This window comes from Atractosteus spatula, chromosome 11 (assembly GCF_055471065.1).
Source record: "Atractosteus spatula isolate fAtrSpa1 chromosome 11, fAtrSpa1.hap1, whole genome shotgun sequence".
NCBI lineage: Eukaryota > Metazoa > Chordata > Actinopteri > Semionotiformes > Lepisosteidae > Atractosteus > Atractosteus spatula.
The window spans coordinates 48,083,350-48,107,187 of record NC_142716.1 but is presented as its reverse complement, the minus strand read 5'-3'; the positions used below and the strand labels follow the sequence as shown (position 1 = coordinate 48,107,187).

The window sequence follows — 23,838 nt, the reverse complement described above, 5'->3', positions numbered from 1 at the left end:
AACCCATAACCTCCTGAGCCTCCAGCAGATGCCCAACTCGTGCCTACTGGACCCTCTTGACTGTGCCCAGGCTGTACCCACCTGTCCTGTGTTATAACTGTTCACGATCACTGCCAGGATAAATGCTGCCATAGTACGGTGCTCAGCCTGGGACAGAAAACACAAAACAGTGATACAGCAGTCTCCTCGCATTGCATTTACATTTAACCCATTTTAGTTTTCAGCAGGAGCTACAGATAAGCAGATATTAGATCCTTTCATGCTTCAAATAACCCAAAAAGGACCTTCTACATCTGGGCATTTTCACCTGAATGTTGTTTTGTTGTCTAGGTAGTAGCACTTTACTTAGAAATGGTACAGGTAAGAAGTATAAGCTTTGTAAATGTTCCGGGAGCTCGAAGCAGTTGACACTCACTGGCATGTAGGGATCCGCCAGGACCGACAGGAAGTACTTGTGGCCGTTGTCCTTCACCAGGTCAGCTTGACAAGACTGTGAGATCCCAGTGGGATAGAGAGGATAAGAAAGAAAGGGAAAGGACGATGAAAGAACACAGAATCACTGTGTACACCCGCCTGTCCTGTAACACCTTTTCTCCTCCCTGTGGGCTGATTAATACCAAAGGGATAAACAAGGCACTGGAAAAGGAATGGTCCCCAGTGAATCAGGCAAATCTGCACCTGATGCCTGGGGCCATTTCTGCAAAACTAGCCCAGATCCTGCCTTAGTAATGGGCAGCACTGTCATCTCCACTCCCACACTCTCAGCTGCAGTTCTTCCATTTATAAAGGCCCTTCCATCACAGCTGAGGATTTTTAAAATGATTCACAGTGGTGACCAAGCATTGTTACGGTTCTTATTTTACAATTTCTCATCTTTAACTTTATGTGGGAATGCAATGCAATGCTGGGGTAAATTGCTATAAAAAAAAACAAAGGCGAAGTGTGTGAATTAGATGCCTCATTGACACTTGTTTCATCATCTTCATCCCAGCGCTTTTTGTCAAATTGTTACCAGGACTTGTTAAGCTGCTGGCTCAGTGTGAAAAGTGACTATCATATCTATCACACTGACTGCGCTTGTATTCTACAAAAGAGCGCATGATTAAGGAACTGAAATGAATAACTCTAAATGCAGCACAGCAGGGTGCCAGTTAGCACTGCTGCCTGACAGCAATTGCGTCCTGAGTCCTCAGTTGATCACGGCATCTTAGGTTTAAAGTCAGTATGCTGTCCTTCGGTCTGCATGGGTTTTCTCTGATGCTTTCGATCCGCATTTTCCACAGGCATACTGGCTAGGCTAAACGGTGTCAGCAAATTATCTGTGTCTCTGAACAGAGTGCATTCTCTGTGATGGGCAGGGGATCTATACATTACCCACGCCCACCTGGCTCCCTGAACCTTACAAGGAATGAGCTGCTTTGATAATGAAAGAATTAATTCACTTTATCAAAGGTGAGAGCCAAGAGCCCCCGCCAGGGCATCTCATCTGTTAGAAATAATCCGTTTTTATTTTTCTTATTGGGGAAAACTGTGTCAAGAGTTAGCAGCGGCCCCGAGATGTGTCAGAGGAGGAGGAGAACAGGGTCTGCAGCGCAGAGGAGGAGTTGGAGATTACGCACTGCTGAAAAAGCCTCAAGGTTAAAAGGAATCAGGCGAGGAGCAAGCAGAGTTTCCTCCACCACTGGTTTTTAACTAGGGAGTCACTGCCTCTCTGCCACCTAAAAAAAGTTTATAAAGTTTTTTTCCTGCTTAGACTTGCACAACTTTAGGAACTTCAGAGTTCCCCTTCTTCTGCACAACCCTACCTGAAGGCCGATTGTATTATAATTCAAAAGGCAAAAAAAAATCCATTCAACATTCAGCGTTTCATTCCAAAGTCAGGATGTCAGAACGAGCAGTGCACCGCGGCATGAAAGCCTCCCCTGCTATCCTGCGCTCTCTGCCTCCCCCCAACCCCCTCCTCCCGGCCTCTAAAAACTTCCACCCCAGCTCCGGCACTCAAGACACCACTTCAGTCCCCAAGGACTAGCTGCTCAGCAGGCATCCGAGAGAGCGGAGGTGAGTCTGACAGCTTCATTAAACAAGAATGCTTCCGACTCGAGACTCAGCCAAGGGAGAGCAAGGGAGGGAAGAAAAGTGTGTCTACCGACAGACTGTGTCCTGACCTCTTTACTGTCTCCTGTAAGCCTGTTTATCAGCATCTTCATCTGGAGGTGTAAAGCCCGGCTCTTGACTTTTCAAAGAAATTAAACTGTGCCACAGACCCTAGGTGCGGATTTTTAGTGCGGTGCCTCTCGCCTTTCGTCACTCTGCAAATTCCTGATGAGGAATGCTAAGCCCCCTGCTCCACACACGCTTCCTGACTCTCTACCTCAATCGTTCCTTCCAAATCAGCCACAGTGGTGAAAAAAAGAAAATGGCATTGATCTCACCTAAGGGGTCTAACCAATTAGTGGTAGTTGTGAAGTATCCTGTAGCCCAAACAAAAACCCACATGGGCCTGGATAAGGGCTGGCATGAAGGACAAGGTGCTGATGCAGAGATCCTCCAAGCCAAACACCAACAAAACTCACATGGCTAGAAGTACAGCCTCTGGAAGCAGAGAGACCCATCCACTACCGCTATTACTGAAAAGCTTTCCTGGGTCACAGATATGACCTGCGGCCTGCGACGTGCAGAAGAATCTGCAAAAGCGAGGAGCCTAAAACTGTCTGAGAGCGTGTGATCTACAGGCTTACACCAACACATTCACTTAGAGAGCACATGGCCAGCTCACCCAGATCATATAAAGTAACTCATGGGAAAGAGGTCGACACTCACGCTGTCCACAGCCAGGATCTTGGCCCAGATGAAAACCAGCAGGGGGCGCAGCTCGCGAGCAGAGCTCTGCAGGAGCTTGAGAACGTAAGGGAAGATGCCCACAGAAAGAGCCTGGGGAGAGACAGAAATTACAGCCGTTAAAGAGCATTAATGTGCGCTACCAATAGGGGCGGAGCGGTGGCTCTGTGGCTCAGGATCTGCGCCTGTGGCTGGAAGGCTGCCGGTTCGTATCCCGTGGCCGGCAGAGGAATCCTACTCCATTGGGCACCTGAGCCAGGCCCTTCACCCCAGCTGCTCCAGGGGCGCCGTATAAATGTCTGACCCTGCGCTCTGACCCCAAGCTTCTCTCCCCGTCTGTGTGTCTCATGGAGAGCAAGCTGGGGTATGTGAAAAAGACAAATTCCTAATGCAAGAAATTGTATATGGCTAATAAAGTGATCTTATCTAATCTAAATATGCTGTGAACATTGTTTTACAAGTAAACTGGTGTTTGCATTTTGATTACAAAGCCCTCAACCATCGTCCAGCTTTTTTGCGCCATACGTGAGCTTTTTAAGAAGGTCATTCGTTTAAGGTGTGAAAATAGCATGAACACGGCCCTGCGGGCCTTCAGAACCAGAGTGCCACAATCCTGATTAAAATCATCACAATATACATTACTCGCTAAACTTGATTTCTTAAGCATTTCGATAAAACTGTTGAGGGTGAACTATAACACTTGCCTGATTATGACAAGTGTTAAAATCAGGACCAGTCCCCTGTGGTAAAGGGTGTTTACCAAGAGTGTGCTTTCTGTATGGGTGCTCTGAGCCTCTAGGGGCACAATGTGTGACTGGGCCACCCGCACTTTCTCACCAGGCTGACGGCCCAGGGTCCCAGGTCCAGGAACCGGCCAAGCAGGTCCAGAGCTCTCAACCGGTGCACCTGACTCAGAAGCACCTGAGGAAAAGATCAGATCTCGATCAGCCCTTCCCATAGTTCCCTAAACGCCCAGCCCGTTCTCATCACATCGCCACTTCAGGATACACAAAAAGAATGGACAAAACTAATATGGGACAAGAGAGCATTAGACGGCATATCAATTGCTCATGGACAGGAGTGACAGAGGAAATACAACATCTCATTTTTCAAGATGTGTTCAGGACAGTTTCAGTACCGCCACCGCTAACACAATAGTGACGTCATGGCTGTGACGAGACTGTCCAGTTCGCAGGCAGAGGGCAACCAAATGGTTCATGAGGGAAAAACGCTTCCGTTGAGAGCAACGCACATCCCGGCGCCGGCTGCCCTTGAGCGCGTCAGCTGCTGGCGTGTGTCATCGCGATGGCCTGGGCCTGTGACCGCAGCCCTCGCTGTCACTGCGTGCACGAGACATGCTGGGCTTTTGGACAGGAGGCAGAGAAACATTTAAGCACTGCCCGCTTGCCACAGAGAGGAAAACAAATAAAAAGACAGCGTTAAAAAAATAATGCAAAAAAAAGCCCGTCTTCTTGGCACAGGAGGTATGATTGCATAATGAATTTGCGCAGTGACACTCCAACTGCTCTTCCATGATGCGAGGGGTGTGATGGCAAAAAGAGAATAAGATGGGGTAGAGGGTATTCAGGATCTCGCCCTTAAAAAGGGATAATCGGAGTGGCACAGTGTCCGGAAGTTAACAGGGAAGGCCCGTGACCCCCCCCCTCCCCAGAGGAGATTAGCGAGGGGCTCTCCCTTACGAGAGGGTCCACCTTCAAAACCCCACGGCGCTTAATTCCATCAGCGCGGGAGATGACGTCCCTCGTGGCTCAAGGTCCGTGAATGAAATTCTCTTCCGCAGTTTGTGTTTTTGGGCGGCAGGATTAGCAGACAGATGGCGGCCCGGGAGCGGCGGTATTAAAGCCGTCCTCGGAATCAATGCGCGATGGAGCAGAAAGCAGGTCAATCCCGCTGAAATGATATAGTGCCCAAGTGGAGGAAGCGCCGCACGCAGAGATCCGAGCTCCTGGCACCGGGCCCGGACGCTCCCTCCACCCGCGGGCTCCCGCACTTCCGGTGCGAGGAAGCTCCCCGAGTCACGAACCTCCCCGGCGGCCGGGCCGGAGTGGAAGCAACCTGCCGAACCGCCACTTGAAGTCACGCCCCACGCAGAGCTGTTGCTCATTCTCTTAGCCGGAAAGGCAAGATGAGCCAGGCACAGCTCGCCTGGGCAGAACGCGTGACTTCATATCGGTAGCCGACTGGGAAGGACGGGCCCGGCTAGAGCTGCTCGGGAACTCTGTACCTTTACCTGCTCGAAGTACGGAAATCAGAAAGGCTCGGAGCTGTCAGCTTAAGTTAGCCATTACATTAAACCATATCTTACAATTTGGGTGTGGTTGATGCCAAATCTGTTTTTAAACTGCTTAAAGAAAAACTCTTGTATAGAATTTGAGGTACTTCCAATCAGTAAGATACAGACTGACTCTAGTGTGGCTGAAGAGATGAGCCGAGACACAGCTGATTCTATCAAATCAGGAAGCCTGTACTTTAGAAAAACTTGCACATGTGGCCATGTGCATCAACCATGCATACAAAATCCAGAAGGCAGGCAGGCTTTAATCCTGGCACCGACTGAACAGTGTGAAGTTCACGCTGCAGAATGACAAGGCTTGACTTTACGGCACAGGGGACACACATGCAGGCTTTGCTGCAGTGCACAAGCTGAAATTGACGGTACTTGTGAGGAATAATTAAGGTGAACTACAGGCCAGGTTACGAAGGAGTGTCTGGACTGGCTTTGCCTTGCAGTGCGGTAATGATGCAAACGGGAGGAACTCTGCCCCCACAGGTGTTGTAAATTAACTCAGAACTGCCCAGAAGGCAGTGAGGCTGGGCTCTCTTTCGCAGCCCAGCACAGTGCCCGGCCTCACACAGCACCGGTCTGAAGACTCCTGCCGAGATGCCCTGGAGACGCCGAGCAAGCAAGGACCCCAGCCAAGGCCACATTCATATTGAAAGTAAAGACTTGAAAGCTTGAAAAACAAATACACTGTGTCTAAGCATGGCAAAAGAACAGTGATCTGTAACAAAGTGCCACAGAACCACAGTGAACGCATAAGACACATGAATGTGAAAGATACGGGAAACTAGAGCAAATATGGGACTACGGGAAACTGCTGACATGCTCGTAATTTAGCATGCTAAACTTTCATGAGGGACACAAATGGCCCAAACACGTCCACCTCTGGGAGAAAACATCCTTTACAAGGTTTGTTTTCAGTTGAACCCTCGACTGGTTACATCAGACGTGAAAAAGAAACCGTCTGTCAGCTCTCTGGAGACGTGGTAGCGGAGATCTGTCTCCCCACACGCGTGTGAGCCGTGAGCTGGCCACGCCCTACACGCCAGCCTCTACACGCCTCGGCCGGCTTCCGTCCTGCACCAGAACCGATCCGCTTGAGCCCGGCCTGGGAAGGAGTCTCTGGCGCATGGATACCAGGGCTGTGAGCCTGTCTGTATTATCCTCTTCCTCTCAGCTCCCCTGTTCATTTCCAAGCTCCTTATCAATGGATTATTTTCACAGATTTCCATATTACAGCCTCCTCCCACAGCAGAGTAATATTCTGTTCAAATGCGGGGCTGCATTACTTGGTCAGGCAGATCTGTCAACATGTTTACGTCAGTGTGTAACAGCATGTGCTGCTGGTGGGAGGAGGGTGATATAATGAAAAGGGGGGCCTTACAGTTAATCCACATGATTGTAGAAAATGGACTGTTCAATTTTTTTTTAATGTAAACTCATATTATGTAACTCGTAAGCTGAAGTAAGATGAAAAAAACTGTAACTGCACGAGGCTGTTGCCATCTTTTGTGGCTGTGAATGTCAAAAAGCAAGGACCGAGTAGTAGTAGCAGTGATGATGATAATAATAATAGCTTACATGTAATGTGTATGCTTCTATTTGTGTTGTGTTGTGTTTCATATCCCAAAGGATCTCGCAATGCTTCGAATACCGGAGCACCTGGGTGATGCTTTCGGCCATTCTGCAGCAGCAGCCCCACTGCCAGGATAAATGCTGCCATGGTACGGCAGTGCACGGTACCCTGAGAGAGAGACTGCCCCGCTGGCTGATGGAAAGCAGAATTTTTGGGAAGGTCGGACAGTTCAGTGGACATTAGCCAGGATGCCGGGTTTCACATACCATGCTCTAACAAACAGCATGGTGGGATCACAGCATAATATGCTAGTAGCCAAACAGCACAATATGATCGTAGCAGTGAACTCTACATCAAGCAAATAGTACGGAGGGCCAATATGATCACTGTCATCACCAGCCCTTGCACAGTGAATTTCAGCTCCTCCTATCAGGTCAGCGATTTCTCTTTTATACCCACAGCTATTACCCTGCTTAACCTGGACAACACATTGTATATTTCACTTTCTTATCTATATATATTTTTTCTTTTTCATCACACAAGTATGTTTCTTATTAGTTAACGGGTTCATGCCGTGCTAAATGGATTGTGTTGTGTCTTTTACCCTCTTGCAAGACGAATTCCCCCTTCTGGGACAATAAAAAGAAATAAGAAAGACATGGAAAATTCTGGTCCAGAGGGCAGAGCGCCACCTGTCGCCAACACCAACACCCCTTACAACAGCACCTGGTTTTCCTTGGAGGTCTACCGTCCCAGCAAAACCAGACCCCGGCCTTTCTGAGTTTCTGAGATCTGAGCAGCTCACCCCCCTAAGATCTGCTTGTATATTTCTAAAGATCTGAAACGAAATCGTGAAGTCTTTACTGAACAGAATGTTTCAAATACTTTAAACTCGAAAGAGGCTAGGAGGGAACAATTTTGCCATCGTTAAGAATTCTCTGTCGCCAAAACACCTAACCCACCAAACCCTACACTTTTTGTAACGACATTAGCTTTATTTATAAATTAAGTACTGTATCCTGACTTAAGACTGAATTTAGGGAACACGTTTCAAAGAAAAAAATACCGCCTTCCCGCTCGGAAAGTGTCTCATTGTTCAAGAATACAAAGTATCAAAGAGATATGAAAAACAATTGTAATACAACAGACTGTTCTCGCGGGGTTGAGTCCTATTCATTTTATCTCAGGAATTCAGATGTGACACACCAGGGTGACGCCACACAAATCTAGGTGACGCTAGCTGGGCAGGGGCAACCTCGCTGTAACCCTGAGCCGCTCTTGGCCGTTAATGAGCGAGAAGCGCGCCAGCTCTGCGGCCTCGGGCTCTGCGAGGCCGACCGTTTGCATGTAAAAGGCCCAGTGGCACGAGTGCTGGACTGCAGCGAGAGAGAAGGGCCGAGGTCACGAACCCAGAATCGGTTCTCTGCTTAGCTGGCCTAAGCCTAAGCCGAGGCCTGATGAAAATGTATTTCCCATGATCCCGCGGTTTTACGCGCGTCTGCTGTGTTCCGCCGCGTTGAGCGAAACGACACTTTTATAACGGGCCCCCGACGTCAGGCGGACAAGACCGCCAGCGCGACGCAGGAGAGCAGACATAGGAACAAGTCGTCGATCACAATTACCGCAAGGGGCCCTGTCTGCTCCCACTCTCGCCCCGTCACCCCGGCCCCTGCTCCCCCGCCCCAGGGCCCCCACGCACCTGCAGCACGATGGGCAGCTGCTCAGGCGGGTTCCTGTTCTCCACACCCATGGTCAGCCACACCTGGAAAGCTGTCAACTGCTCTGCAAAGAAGGGGCTGTGCTGTAGAGACAAAGGCAGGCAGGCGTGAGGAGGAGGAAGGGCAGAGAGCCACACACACACACATAGGCAGGAGGAGGAAGGGCAGAGAGACACACACACACACATAGGCAGGAGGAGGAAGGATGGTTATACAGAGAGAGAGGGAGAAAGAGAGAGAGAGAGACCATCATTCTTTTAAACATGGCACACAGCACATCCTCCATCACCTGTATATCTTCATCCCAAAATAACACCCCAAGATTCCTTGTTTCTTGGCAGCGAAGTGTCAAAATCCTGTGCCATCTTTCTTGCTCTTTCTGGCTGGATCTGACAGTTTCTTCACTGACTGCCTGATTTTTTTTTTTTGCTGGTCTGTTTTTTTTTCCATTATTGAAGATTAAATTAAATCCTTCTTCATGCACCCTACCCCCCCCCCCCCCCCACAGCACTGCAGCAGCAATATTACCAGCAACTGAGTAAATGAATTTGAAAAAGTTCCCCTCGCCCCACAAGGGACCAAACAGTCAGTAATACACCACAGAAATCTTCGCCAATAAATGTTAACTCTCAACCTTATTAATAAAGCTTCTTTACCATTTTTTTCTTACTGTAATCCTGAACGTCAGATATTAAACACAGACTAATACTCTTTTCCCAGATACTCAATACGCACTCTAAAACACGCCGTGCCATAATTTCACTCAGGGGAATGTCCCTCCGAAAGAAACCACAGCTGGGAACACACGGGGAAGAGTTCATGTGCGCGGACTCTCAAAAAGCTGTTAATTATTTCGGTGGGCTTTCTGCAGCGAGCAGATGCTGACGCACCCCTGCTTCGCACCGGCCCAGGAGAGAGGATGGCAACGCGAGCCGCCGTCCATGCGACCAGTTCTTCACACGCCCATGGGAGAGGAGTTCAGCTACAGCCACGCCGAGCCCCCTCTGGATTTCTGCACTGGCAAGGGAGCCCTGCTGAGCGTAACGCTCGGCCCTGCCACACGTACAGGAGCGCTGCCCAAAGAGCAGCACCGCTGCCCACGGATCCCACAGGACACTCTTGATGGGGAACAAACAGCTCTCTGCATGACCATCTGCACCAGGGCCCTTTGGGGAGGAGCGGTGGCTCTGTGGCTCAGGATCTGCGCCTGTGGCTGGAAGGCTGCCGGTTCGAATCCCGCGGCCAGCAGAGGACTCCTACTCCATTGGGCCCCTGAGCAAGGCCCTTAACCCCAGCTGCTCCAGGGGCACCGTATGAATGGCTGACCATGCGCTCTGACCCCAAGCTTCTCTCCCCGTCTGTGTGTCTCATGGAGAGCAAGCTGGGGTATGTGAAAAAGACAAATTCCTAATGCAAGAAATTGTGTATGGCCAATAAAGTGATCTGATCTTATCTTGAATGGGGATGCTGTGCGGGAAGTGTATTAATTCTATGTCAGGGCTTTCACGCTAGCAAACCCCGCAGTTCACACAGACAGGGAAAAGAGTGGCTTCCGTTGCACGGCTCTGACATCATCTTGCAGAAGAGAGAAGCACATGGCAGGCAGGACAGAGCAACTCAGAGACCCCACATGGCCTGTTACACAACTGCGGGTAATCTTGAGCACACAGCTCCTGTCTTCCTAAACCGCCTCTTTTTTTTCCATTGCAGGATTACAAGTTCAGTGCATTAAGAGACAGCCCTGGTACAGAGAAAGGCTGTGCAAACAGATTAGCGATTAAACTGCGGCACCTGATTGCTTCCTCCCCGCAGCCAGAGCGCCAAGCGGAGAGGAGAGAGCCCTGTCACACAAGTTTCCCTCTTAGCACACGCAGACAAAGTGAAATGGACGAACCACATGAGGGAGTTTCTCTCTCTCTCTCTCAAAACACGTTTATTTTCACACGCCTCTACATGATCCCCACCCCTGTGCAGACAGAGAGGGCTGAGGCTTCCAGACATCTCCACCACACCTTCACCTCAGCCAGACTTGAAAATCAGTGACCAATCAGATATTGTTTCTTGCTCCACCCTATACTTTTAATTACGCCCTATACTTTTCATTACTAAAATAAATTAATTATCTACTTAATTGGGCACACTGATTCCAGGTTATTTAACTTCACTGATGATTTAAAGAAGAGGTGACATTCTTCCTCCAGATTCTCGATCCTTTAGTTTGTATAGGTTGTCTTCAATAACAGGTTAAAGATCAATCTGAACTACAGCAACCAAAAGAACAAGCATCAATGACTGTCCAGGACCAGGATTTGAGACCCCTGGACCGTGATTTCCAAGACATTAAGAAGCTCACCCTGAATGCTGTGCCCTCCTCAATGATGGTGGGCAGCTGAGAGAGACAGATGTCGACTGCCAAGTCCCAGGCCTGCCTGGTGAAAGAGAAAAGGAGAGGTAATGGCTGAGTTTAGATCAGCTCTACTCACAGTGTGAGATAATAAGCAGGTCTGTCAAGCCATAAATCAGGACAAGGGCAGACAAACTTGACTTTCTTTTCATACCACTGCAAGGCTCTATTCAGACCGGTTCTCAATTATTGAAACCATCTTTAGCAGCAGGGACATTAAAGCAATTAAAGGTCAATTAAGCAATTAAGGGTCAATTAAGCCTTGAAAGTGCAGGCTAGACGCTGCGAAGACACAGAGTGGAAGGCCACAGGCTGTCCGCTCCCAGGCAAATCCAATTACAATGGTATTGTGCGGCCAAGATTTTGTTGGCTCTGTTAAAATGGAATTCCACTGGGTTTTTAAAAAGGGAACATCAGACGGTGTTCGTGGTTCATTCAGCTCGCCGCCTGAGGACGAGTTCTGTGTCTGCTGCAACCTGCTGTGTCGCGAGGAGCAGCTGATGAAGAGGCACCCAGTTGCATCCGCCAGGAACAGGCTCCGCAGGCTAAGCGCTCCCTAACACGCTGCCCGCACCGCTTACAAAGAACCCCTCATCCTGCTGGTCTTTCCCTACGCATGAGCTGCTGTCTGAACTCTGCAGGCATAAAATAAAAATACGCAAACGAACTGAAGCTACGGCACAGTTTAACTCCGACTTCTCCCTCTGTTCGAGCAAAAGCACCTTCAGATAAATCCTTCTGAACATAAGAATGGTTTGCAACCAACTGGCTATGTAGCTTGGTTAGTTTTTCCCAGCTAACTGATCTGGGGATCTCATCCAGCAGTTCTCCGAAAGAAGCCAGGGTATCGGCTTCAAAAACAATGACTCCCACAAACCCTTTGTGTTAAGCAGTGCCCACTGCCCTCCACTCTGAACGCACTGTGACTCCGTTTCCACCTGTGGTCCCTGGTTCGTATTTCAGAATGAATTCTGAAGAGGCCCCTCTCCTCAGCACTATCCCGATATTCCTGCCTATTCAAAAGGAGCAACGTCTCGTCGTCTTCAGACAGCAGAGGACTCCCCCACAGTGAGGGCACTGCTCATCTCCCAGACGAAAGGCTAGCCAGTTCTATTTTCTGTGTTGGGCCATTTTCCTGGAATGGTCCAATTTAAATGGTCAAATTCACTACACAAACACTACACGACTGTTGATGTCCCTTTCAAACAGCTGCTTCGCCTGCATGTCATTTACGGCCACAAGACTAACTGAGGTGCACAGCCGAGGATTTCAGAGTTTGACGTTTGTCCCCGGAGACATGCTGAAATCTCAGAGCACTAACCTGCTCGAACAGCCGCATGCATTAAAAATTCTCTAAAAAACGGAGAATGAAAACAACTTGCTATTATTCGTTTAAAATGAACACAGAGAAAATGCCTTTGTTCAAAGGATGACAGAAAGTATACTGCACTTTAATGTCCTGCTGCTAAATTCAAATGACAGTTTGAGGAAATGTAATGGGACCTTTTTATGAGATGTATGAGAGAGAGAGAGAGTCAGAGCCGGGGAATGAATGCTGCAGTGTTGAAAAGAGCTTTTCAAAATAACATTACAAATATTAAATAGTAACATTCATTTTCAACAGTGATAATTATAGTAGGCAGCTTCGAATTTAGCACGTATAGACACCAATAATACAATAACAGCCTAATTCACACAATGTATTCTCTACAGCATCCTTAGGCACTTAATTTGACTGTAAAATTTAATTTATGAGATTACTGAGTCAGGAATGCGCAAGTACAGAACTCTGCCACCTACAGTTAACCCTTTCACTTCTGGTACTGGCTGTAATTAAAGAGTCAGATGTTAAAAATTAAACTAACAAAAGAGGAGAGGCAGGATCTTCTTTTCACCCACATGAAAGCAAAGCAAGACACCAGACCGAGTTACAGAGCTCAGCAGGGCCAGTTGTCACTCCTGGCATGGCTGAGAACCATGTGAAAGGGGAGGGGGGGATTATGATACAATGCTCCTAACCTGTAGTAAAGGCAAAGTCACAGGGAGGGGGGGTAAGTTTGAGTCCTGACCCAAAGGAGGGGTCAAAAAGTACGCCTTCATATTTTGGGACCATCCTAGCAAGATCCTGGACTGTCATGAAGACTTCGCCATATCTGGGTTCACCAAGGTGTACCATCAGGCTCTGAGAAAGTACTCTAAAGCATGCTGCTGTGCTTTACATTGAGGGTGCCATAACTACACCAGCTGGGAACCTTTAGTCCACATATGGTTGTTACTGTGGGCTCTGACAGAGAAAAGACAGGAGACCAGGTAAGGCGCATGGATTCCCCAGGTGACAGTGAGAAAGCCCTTGTCTTACCACATGGCGTGCATGTAGGTGGGGGGCAGGCGCGGGCTGCTGACAGGCGTGCAGTTGTATGACCTCATTATCCTTTCGGCCAACAGGAAGTTGCGGAACAAACTGGCCACCAGCAGGTCTTGGCGGAAGAGTTTCTGGAAGAGGTCTACAGGAAGGGGGGGGGGGAGAGGGGGAAAGAGAGAGAGAGGAGGAGGTTTGGACATTAAAAATAAGAGGGAGGCAAAAAGAGAGAACAGTTGGTTGGAGCACAAGTGCATCTGAAGAAATTTAAATGTATAAAACTGTTCAGTATCCGCTCTAAAACCTTGAATTTTAAGTAACTGTGCCATATCTTATTGTACTAAATTGCAGGGTTGTGAACAATTCTGACCACATCTGCGCTCTGATCTGTTTAATACACTTTAATGTGCTGAATGTTTTCTGTTCTAATTCTTCAATAAATTTTAATAATTTTTAATCTGTCTGTGATGGGGATTATACAGAACGTGCCGTGATTATACACATTTTGCAGTGCTTGGTGATTAATTACCATCAATCCCTAGATGAGGATTATCAGAGGAAATCAGCCACAGAGATATAAATCTTGATTCATGTTTGCAAAGCGACAGCACTGAAGCACTGAGGATTTTCGGGGAAAATAACTTCTACAACAAAAGACGTGCAAGCGCGAATATTCAGTATATTCAGACCTCTCGCTCAATGTCACAAATTTTAAAATATGTACAGTATGTTCTCACTTCAGCCCTGTGCGCTTTCTGCACCCCTGATGGCATTGCGGTGATAAAGAGCACTGTCAACATCTGGCCAGCTGTGGCACTGCAGGCCCTGCAGTCCCCAGGAGGAGAGAAAACGTGAGCGAGGAAGCAGGTGACAGCAGATCGTGAATGAGGGAGCGGGTCAGTTACTGAGTCAAGGGCAGCAAGCAGCTCTAACATACACATCGCTCTAAAAACCACTAGACCTCAATCCCGTTTAATCTGAGGCAAGGCCTATCCTAAATAAGCCAATAACTGTTGTTTTAATAATACGAATATACAAATCAACAGTCTTGATTATAAATCAGTAACCAATAGCAGGACTTGTTTTGGCAAATGAGAAAAGGAAGGTATCTGCAGTTTAATATCAATCAGATTAAGGACTGGAATCCTGCTGCTCTTAGCTATTGCTCTCAGTACTCCAGGATTACAGGGTCACAGGATTCCTTTTTTCACTGCCTTCATTGCTCAGAGAGCTCAAGGGTACTGGCTCCTCTGCAGTACAGGAATGGGAGAGAAACGTCTAGTTGCACGGCTCTCTTGGCTCTTGTGAAATCTCAAACAGGCTTGAAACATTCAGTACCAGAGGCTTGCCTATACTAACGTTATTCCAAGTCAGCCCTTGCTTGCAGGCCACAGACTCTTTTCACTCTAGCAGAGCTCATCTTTGGGTAACTGAACTCTTAATTCTAACTACACTCCTGCCCTAGGTCGCCAACGGACAAGGCTTAAAAGAACATTTCAAGACTTGGTGAACAGCGGCCCTCAAGGGCCAGATTTCAAGAGAGCTGGTTTACGCACAATAGCCAAGCCTAAGCCCCGCCCAGACTGCCAAACCCAAGCCCCACCCACAATCCCATAACCAAAACCCGCCCACAATCCAAAGTCCCACCCAGAACCCCAACCCCAACCCAAGACCTACCCACAATCCCATAACCAAGACCTGCCCACATCCCAATCTCAAGATCCGCCCACAACCCCAAATCCCAACAACAAACCCATAACCAAGACCCACCCACAACCCAGTCCCACCCAGAATCCCAAATCCAAGACTCGCCCACAGTCTCACCCACAATCCCATAACCAAACCCCCCTTCACAACCCAAGTCCCACCCACAATCCCAAAACCAAAGACACACCCACAACACAAAGTCCCACCCACAATCCAAAGTCCCACCCACAATCCCATACCCAAGACCCGCCCACAATCCAAAGTCCCACCCACAATCCCAAGCTCAAACCCAGGAGAAGAGCTGGGGGCTCAGACTCACCTCTGGGGAGGACATTCCAGGCGATGGTGTCGGTGATGGCGGTGAAGATCCAGTTCAGCTCTCCCAGCGGGGTGCGCCTGTCGTTGAGCCGGCCGGGGATCCTGTCAACGCAACAGGGCAACAGCTGAAGGCTCACCTGGGCCTCTATCGGGGACGGAGCTGTTCCCTCAGAGCTCCACTTCAATAGCCAGTCCCAGAGAAATACTGTGCAGCCCCTGCTGATGCAAACACCAGCAGGCTGCCATCGGCAGACATCAAACTTGTTATTTTGACAGCAGACTTGCAACAGCTGCCCGTGACCCCTCCAATTCCATCCACCATTACAGTGGCATTAATTAAATCAGTGGCTGTGACATTAACCCGAGCTCAAACCTTTTCAACACCCCATAGCTTCAGGGCTGACCTGGAACACCCACCCTGAGCAGCAAATCCACACAACGTAAGCTTCATTTGCTAATGTTTTATTTGGTCAGTGAAAAATGGGTGGCTTTCGTCCATTTTTATTTCCTTATGGAGCCATTTAAAGAGGTCATTCTCAATAAGATTCCTCCCAATTCCAGAAGACAGACTAATTTAATATAATACATATAATGAGTAATAAATAAAACTGCTGTTAATCTCAAGTGATTAAAAGCAGAAATGAGTATTAGCAGAGAAAGATCTGATCTGAGAGTGAAAAGGACTTGGTATGAAACATTTTGAGCTCTTAATCAGCTGTGATTATTAATTGAAAAACACGCTCCTCACCCTGCCTTTGACAAGCCGACACACATAAAGCAGGTCAGCGACGTACGTAGCTTCCTGCCACGCTAAAACCATGACGACAGTGGTTGGCTTTTACGCCAGGACTACTACGCCAGTAGTGCACTGGAGACGCAGAGCAAGATCACATCAAGGAGGGGATTTCATCAGTGGAGGGGTGAGGAGGAGACTCCCATCACACCAGGCTGGCAAAAAGGCCCAGTGCACCTGGTGCAGCTCTCCAGAGAACCTGCGTCTGCGATCAGAGCGGCCCCGGAATGGGAGAGCAGCCCGGAGGAGGCATCCGGCATCCCTCCTTTCATCAACACCGCGACCCCACGGGGGGGCCGCACGACAACGGATTTCGATATCCAGCGTTGCGTTAAAAAAACGGCGGCAGAACGACGAGTGAAAAGATTTATACACGCCTATAAATAACAAAAAGAGCTGCGATGATTGATGGCGGGGGTTTCAAAGAAGTCACAGCGCTTTCGTTAAAATGAGCGGTTAGATGCGAGACTCGACAAACTTGCATGTATAAAAGTGACAGCTCCGGTATCAGGGCATCGATAAGGTATCGCCCTGCGGATTATGAGCTTACACCTGAGGATTATGAAATACACCTTGTGTGCGTCTCCTTCAGTTTGCCCATTTTCATTACAATTAAACTCATCTCAGACCCTAAATGTGTTCCTAACTCCCGCACCCCTTCGAATGAAAAGATGTGCCTGCTATTCTTGCTTAAAAATGCCCTTCATTGTTGTTTAAACTTGTTCATTCTGAAGAAGTCTGTCAGTGTCTTTGTCGGACTTTGTCAGCGTCCTTGAGGTGTCAGAAGAGTTGCAGCAAGTCCCCTAAATCCTACAATCTTGTAGTGAAGCTAAATGTGTCTGTAAAACAAAGGCTACAATAATTCTGCAGGATTTAACTACAACCCAAAGGTGGGTAAACCCACTACGGCGGGTAATGCTGCAAGCGTTCCACACCATGTAGATACTGGGCAGATCACTCACTTCACTGTGACCTCTGACCTTTGTTTCAACACCACTGAGCTATGGGACAAGGGACGTGTTGGGAGCAGCCATCACAGTAAAAAAACTGACCGGGGGCAGGAGCATAGAGGAGAGGGAGAGAGTGTGCAACAGAGAACGAGAGACTTGTCTGAATTAAAGGCACGGAGAGGGTATTCAAGACCAACCTATGAAGCTGTCACACTAAAAAATCATCCCACACTCCGACGGACCGCGAGTCTCTGGAGGAGGGCTCCGTTTCCACGTGAGTGACTGCTGAGAGCGCCATTTGCTGTGCTTTACACTTCTGCTGGCAGTTCCCCTGACGAGTCTCACTAGCAAGGCTTGTGGCTCTTTAGCGGGGAGTCGTACTGAGTGTCGCACCACTCTCTGCAGTGACTAATGGAGAATGCAGCGGGCTGTTTCACTGCTGCCCCACCCAAATACTAAGCCGCCCAGCCATGACATCCCCTCCCATCACTTCTTTTTGTGCCCCATTCTACCACAAGCCCCACTGGATACTCTACTCCTAGGAGCAGGACTACTGTACTGGGATACATTCAATACTGTCACAAAAAAAGAGTGTTGCAAATATTTCCTCTAAACCTGATGGCCAGTTCAAATAAATCCATCATTATTTTTATGCTCACCTTTTATTTATGATGCTTACCTACCCAGGAAGGCTATAAGTGAGCTCACAACATTCTGGCATCAAAATACCAGCTGAAACCCCTGGCATGATGGGTAAGATGCCAGAGGTTTCACCACATGGCCTGCAAATTGCAGGACCCCCAGACTGGGGGGTAATATCACTGGGTAATGCTCTGCTCTACGCCTGCCTGACCCATCCTGCTTCTTACTTTTTCGCTTATGGAACCAATCGCTTCCCTTGCTCAGAAACTGGCCAGTATCAGACCACTGACCAATGGCTCTGTTTGGCACTTCACAGCCCAACAACCCTCCAAGCAGAAACAGCACAGCAAACACAAAGGAAGCACAAGACCAGGCAAACGGTTTGCAACACGTGAGACTTATCTTCACTGTGGATGAAGAAGTGAGCAGGAGATGAGGGGCCAGCAAGTGGACAAGGCAGAGGGCAGAGAGTGTCAGAGGAGATGAGAAAGGCAAGACAGAAGGAGAAGGAGCAGAGAATGAGGAAAGAGAGAGCTGGAGGAGGAAGAGAGAAGAGGAGAGAGAGAATGAGGAAAGACAGAAGAGAATGCCACTTGCTTGGCTCTTCAACAGAAAAGGCAAAAAATGAATTTAAGAGGACAGAACATTTAAGAGGAAAATGAAAGGCAAAAAATATATAATAAAAAAGCTGCAGTCGCAGCAGTACAGTGATAAGGTCAGCTTGCTTCAACAAGCTGAATAATAGCCCTCAATTACTGAAGGGGAGCTGCTTCAGCGACTCACGTTTTAATGATACCAGGAGCCAAAAGGTAAGCCCTTGGTGTAAATGGGCTCTCCAGTGTGCCCACATCACTTACAGCACATTGCTTTACCATATAGTCTTTTTATCTTTCCTGGCATTATTTTACACAGCCGACTTACACGCAAAAGAACAATACTATCATCACTACAAGTAGAGAATGACTTAAAAGGCAACGGAGATAAGACGGGCTGTCAGTGGCAAACAAGGCTCATATCACTGAAACCTCCATCATCAGCTGAATGAATGCTTTGATCACTGATGTGTCTGAATACCTTGATGAAACCTGGGCAGCCAGCAGCGTCACTCGTGCTGAAAGAAAAGGGAGTTACCTCCCTCTAAGCAGTAGGAAACCTATTCCACCTCCTGCTAGTTTTAGTGACTTTGCTGGGCGTAAGAGAGAAAGGACATGGAACAACGTAACTTCTATTAATATCGTAAGAAGATTTCATCGCAGTGGGCTGTCCAGCAGCGTGAGGCATAATCTTCTGTACAGCATCTTAGCGATCTGCTATGCTCAGGGCAGGATTCTCACATTGGGTAACTGACAATCCATACAAATGATAAGTAAATATGTCTCCTTTAGTGATGGAACCAGCAGGCAGGTTATAATTTTCTTCCAGTCCACACTTTGGATAATGAACACTCTGTTTTTACTTTGTTTTGTTTCTTCAATACTTTTCTCAAAAAGGTCTCATGCATTACACATTTATGTTCGGCATGAGACCTTACCTCGGAAGTCGTCTGGATGGAAACACTTTTTACTGGCTAACCACGCGTGTAATCAATGAACGACAGGTATGAAAAAATAACACTGCTAAACTTACTTGATCGTTCTCATCAGCTCAGACTGGAAAGAAATGAGGAAGAGGGAGAGAGAAACTGCTGCCCCTTCGGGGGAAAACTCGGCAACGTGGAATCAAAGAAGCATTGCAGCAGAGACCTAGCAAGGAACAGACGGCTGCCGCAGCTGTCACGCACGGCACCGCAAGACTGGGGGAGCCTGCTGGGTGGCCTGCCCGTGCCACAGCCTCCCCACCCGGCCGGAACCAAACCCAGCTGTGTCACCGCTGAGGGAATCCCGGTCACAGCGGCCTCCTGGCCGAGACATAGGACACGGGGGTCAACCTGCTCTCTGAAGAGCACTTGCAGTGGACCACCCGGGACCACCTGGGACCCCCGGCCGACAGCACGTGGAACCCCTCATGCCGAGAGGCGCCAGCCCGCAGCTGGTGGCACAAACCAACCCCATCCCTGCGCAGCAGGTAATCGCTGGCCTACAGTGGGAGTGCCCTTGGATTTCTGCGTCGGTCCCGGAAAAATCGCGCAGGTTAATGTCCAGCTTTCATGCAAGGAAAGCCACTACTCCTTGGCTTGGATGTGTGGCCCTAATTGCTGCCGCCAGGAACATTAGCAAGGGCTACATCCTGCGCGTGGTTGTCCGCAGACTTAAGAAAACCCAGAAGCTTTGCTATTGGATATTATCTGCGATTAAATGTCTATGTACGTTTCCTGCAAGCCATTTAAAAAGTTCCCCCGAGAGAACAGCTCTAGCCTGATGCGTTAACAAATCCCGGATGTCATGGGATCGGATCTGCATTGTGCCACAAAGCCCAGATCTTAGGCCCAGCCCTTACTCCTGTTTTCTCCCACACAGCAAGTTGAACTACAGGAACGTACACATTAAGGCACATGCAATGCACACCACCTTCCTCCTGTGTCCTAAAAGAAAACTGTAAATAGAAGGATCTTGCAAGAATTTAAAGTATTCTAAGTTTAAAAATAATGGTGATAGCCAATTCATTTATCCAGGAATGAGGTCAGTTTCTCCCCAAGATGCACAAGGATACAGCGGTCATGAACTACTTTGGCAGTATGTAAAGTGTCCAAAAGAACTGAACATTTTTGTACGTGTCCTTGCATGTGACATGGCAACTTTTGCTTTGCATATCCAGGGGTTCACATGGCTGACATGCAAGCATGCAATTAAAACAAGAACAGCGCACCCCCCCCATATTTTTGGGATGCAAAGGGTTGTAGAGAACATGTAGCCCTTTTCCACTTCCATCCGAGGTTATAAGCTCTCAGTGCAACGGGGGGGGTGGGGAAAGCATACCATGTCAAGAAAGAAAAATTAATGGATGAAGTTGCTGTTTGATAAAGACCTGAATAATAATTTTAAAAATCTGGCAACATTAAAAGAGCTACAGGCAAAAGTTACACGGATCCTGGACAGCACAGCGGATCGTACACATCCAAGTTACACTTCTAAAAGCCTCCAGTCCTTATCTCTCCTCTGCTTATTTAGCTGCTTAATGTTCTAGGTGCTGATTTAGCATGTGCAACTAAGTGTGTCTGGCTGCCATACATCATCCTAATGGACTTGAGAGAGCAAGGCACACAGAGCAGTGTTGGAAAGAGCACACCGGGACGACAGAGGCAGAACTCGCTGACATGACTGAGCACAGCAGCGGATTCAAAACACAGGGACCGCAAACCTCAGATACTCAACAGGTCAAAACACTAGGCAGTGCCGTGGAGGCAGGAGGCGGCGCAGATGACTTGCATCTCTCCTCCCAGGAGAAATGAAAGACTAATCGGTTTACATTCGTGGATGAAAGTCTCCCGGCCTTTCTGCGGAGAGAGCACGGCGTTTTCAAACTCATTTGTTCCACGATGACAGATTCGAGCCATGTATCTTTGTTAGGTTGATATTCTCAAACTTCTAAGATTCTTATCATTTTCACTTCATCACGGCGCCTTTATTGGCGCTTTATGCAAATCTGAGTGTTAATTGACACAGTTATTACATTCCTTAATGATGTGCCGAGGCTGTGCAAACACCAGTCCCTGGCAGTGGGAGCTCAGCAAGCACGCACCGCTAGATCATAAAAAACGGGAAGAAAAAAAATGATGATAAAGGCAGAACCTGACATCTCTTCATTCCCACTTCTTCCATCTGCTTTTCCCCATCATGTCTGAACAAACAGAACCTCCTGGCACTGCCGGCACGTTCTGTATGGATGAAACTCCTGACCCCGGGGCACAAAGGCTGGGCCCAGTCCATGTCCCGCACGTTCACGTGCCCTCTGAGCCCTGTGTCAGGCAGCCTGCACGGGACATTCAAGGAAGTACGACACGGGGGGGCGGGACAGGACCTGTGCCATTCGGTCGCCAGTGTGGCGCACAAGGAGCGAGCCTCTCTTTGCGGTGGAATATGGTGTCAGTGTCCTGTCTTGCTCACAGCCTGCTGGGGGCTGCTTGATGTCTTCCTGTAGTTCAAATCCGCTTCCTTTTCATTGACAATTTATGACTCAGAACGAACCCACTTGCCGCCTTAAACGCACAGGGAGGAGGGGGAGTCGGGAATCAGTGAGGTTCTGCTTATGACTTACAAAAAGGCGCTTCAGTAAAAAACGCCTACCAGTTCATTTCAACAATTACCAGCACTTTACTGAACTGCACGGTGCAACATTACACTAACAATTAGTGTTCCATGCCTAAAACTAAAATAGTGCATTTACTGTGAAGCTCACAACACTTATCCATTAATTTACATTCCTGCAATTGTCTTCAGCTTTTTCCTGCCATTTTTTTTTCCTCTGGTGCCTTCTGTCAAATATCAAAGAGGGAAATCCCTGATTTATAGAGGATGCTCTCGACTTAAAAGCTTAAAGAATATCTTTCAAGACGAAATAAATACTCTCAATTCAGTGAGCTGGGGAACAACAAAACCCTCGTTTCAAAGGCATTCCTCTTTCCTCTGCCTTTCTGCTTGCCTTTTATTACTTGTTTAAAGCCTGGGACGGGATCTGTGCTTCAGTCTCCAGTGTGCAGTTTTCTCTGCCTTCTGCGGGAGGAGGGAGCCTCCGTTTGAAGAGGAGCTCGGCAGGCACACTCCACCTTACCCAGCTGCGACTTCAACAGCAAGGGAGAACTAACTCTAGTACAGATGAGAGGTCAGGCCGACTCGGAAATCTGCAAAGTTGTGTGTTTAGCAGAGCACGCCCTTCTTCCCGACAGGTAATAACAATGAATAAACGGGCCTTAATTTTATGTTCATGTAGCTGTCAGATGTTGGGATACACCAGGCTACTTCAGTTGAATGTCTTAATTGAATTAAAGATGACAGACAGGAAAGAAATTCAAAGCCCCCGCCCCCAATACAAATCCTGAATAATATGGCTTGAACACTTCATTGAAGAGTTGAACAATGACACTTCTGGACTGTATACAGGGTCACTGCTTACTCCCTGCACACTGTAATTATACAATTAACTCAACACTCCCCCTCTCCCTTGTGTATTACCAGCTTCAGGTACCGACAAACGGCACAGAATTATTTTCTTACACAAAAACAGGCTTTCCATCCGCTCTGCATAAAAGAAACAATAAACATTAATCATCCTAACCTTCCCCTGGAGCTACGCTGTGACAGAACTCAACTTTCAGCTATGGAAAAAAATACCTGTGCTTTATTAAACACATAACAACAAAGGCAAAGCAGCTGCAGAAACTTCCAAACTGGGCTGAAAAGGTCAAATAAATAGACATTCAAAAACGCACTCGAACTCGGAGAGCGGCGGCGATGGCGGGAGTTTGCGCTGAGCAGAAAAACCCAGCGCCACCTACTTCTCGATGAGGTCCAGGGTCACCCCGGGCACCAGCCTGGCACTCTTCTGCATGCAGAACCTGTGGGGACGAACGGAGACAGAGAGGCCGGCGTCAGCAAAGGAGAGGGACAGCGCGGGACGGACACATAAAGGAGGCGCCCCAGGTTCTGCGGACAGGGGCGCCCTGGGTTCTGCAGACAGGGCGCCGAGGGAGAGATGCCAAACTCGCCAAGTGATCCCGTCGTTTTCAGGAAGCCGGACCAAGGGGGGGCGGAGGGTGGCACTGTGGCTCAGGATCTGCGCCTGTGGCTGGAAGGTTGCCGGTTCAAATCCTGCGGCCGGCAGAGGACTCCTACTCCTTTGGGCCCCTGAGCAAGGACCTTAATCCCAGCTGCTCCAGGGGCGCTGTATAAATGTTTGACCCTGCGCTCTGACCCCAAGCTTCTCTCCCTGTCTGTGTGTCTCATGGAGAGCAAGCTGGGGTATGCGAAAAGAAATTCCTAATGCAATAAATTGTATATGGCCAATAAAGTGATCTTATCTTTTCAAGAGAGCAAGGGGCCACGGGCAGCAGGCGGAAGACTTGCATTCTCAAACGCATGCGAGGACCAGCAGAGAGGCCGAAAGGGGGTGTGTGATGGCAGAGATGTGGTGGCTACAAGGCTATTTACAGCATGAAGTGGAAATAATTTTTAAACACTGTCCATTGGAGAAGGACACCTAGTCAAGGTAACCGATTGCCTCATCCTTTCAGTGATCAGAAGAAGTTACACACGCTTGCAGGCTGCACTTAAAATGATCAAACCATCTTTACTTGCA

General features: G+C 48.3%; 1 protein-coding gene across 5 annotated transcripts in view; it reads right to left on the bottom strand.

The window, feature by feature from the left end:
* The window catches only part of rptor (regulatory associated protein of MTOR, complex 1), a 142,011-nt gene that overhangs the window by 49,199 nt on the left and 68,974 nt on the right, over positions 1 to 23,838 (bottom strand). For all 5 annotated transcript variants that reach the window (XM_088928407.1, XM_088928404.1, XM_088928405.1 and 2 more), the window contains exons 8-16: positions 23,039 to 23,098; positions 15,224 to 15,324; positions 13,198 to 13,342; positions 10,788 to 10,863; positions 8,416 to 8,517; positions 3,676 to 3,759; positions 2,821 to 2,931; positions 416 to 490; positions 82 to 147 (exon numbers count right to left, since the gene is read on the bottom strand). In XM_088928407.1, the coding sequence (XP_088784533.1) occupies positions 82 to 147; positions 416 to 490; positions 2,821 to 2,931; positions 3,676 to 3,759; positions 8,416 to 8,517; positions 10,788 to 10,863; positions 13,198 to 13,342; positions 15,224 to 15,324; positions 23,039 to 23,098 (820 nt within the window). The remainder of the gene's footprint in view (positions 1 to 81; positions 148 to 415; positions 491 to 2,820; positions 2,932 to 3,675; positions 3,760 to 8,415; positions 8,518 to 10,787; positions 10,864 to 13,197; positions 13,343 to 15,223; positions 15,325 to 23,038; positions 23,099 to 23,838) is intronic.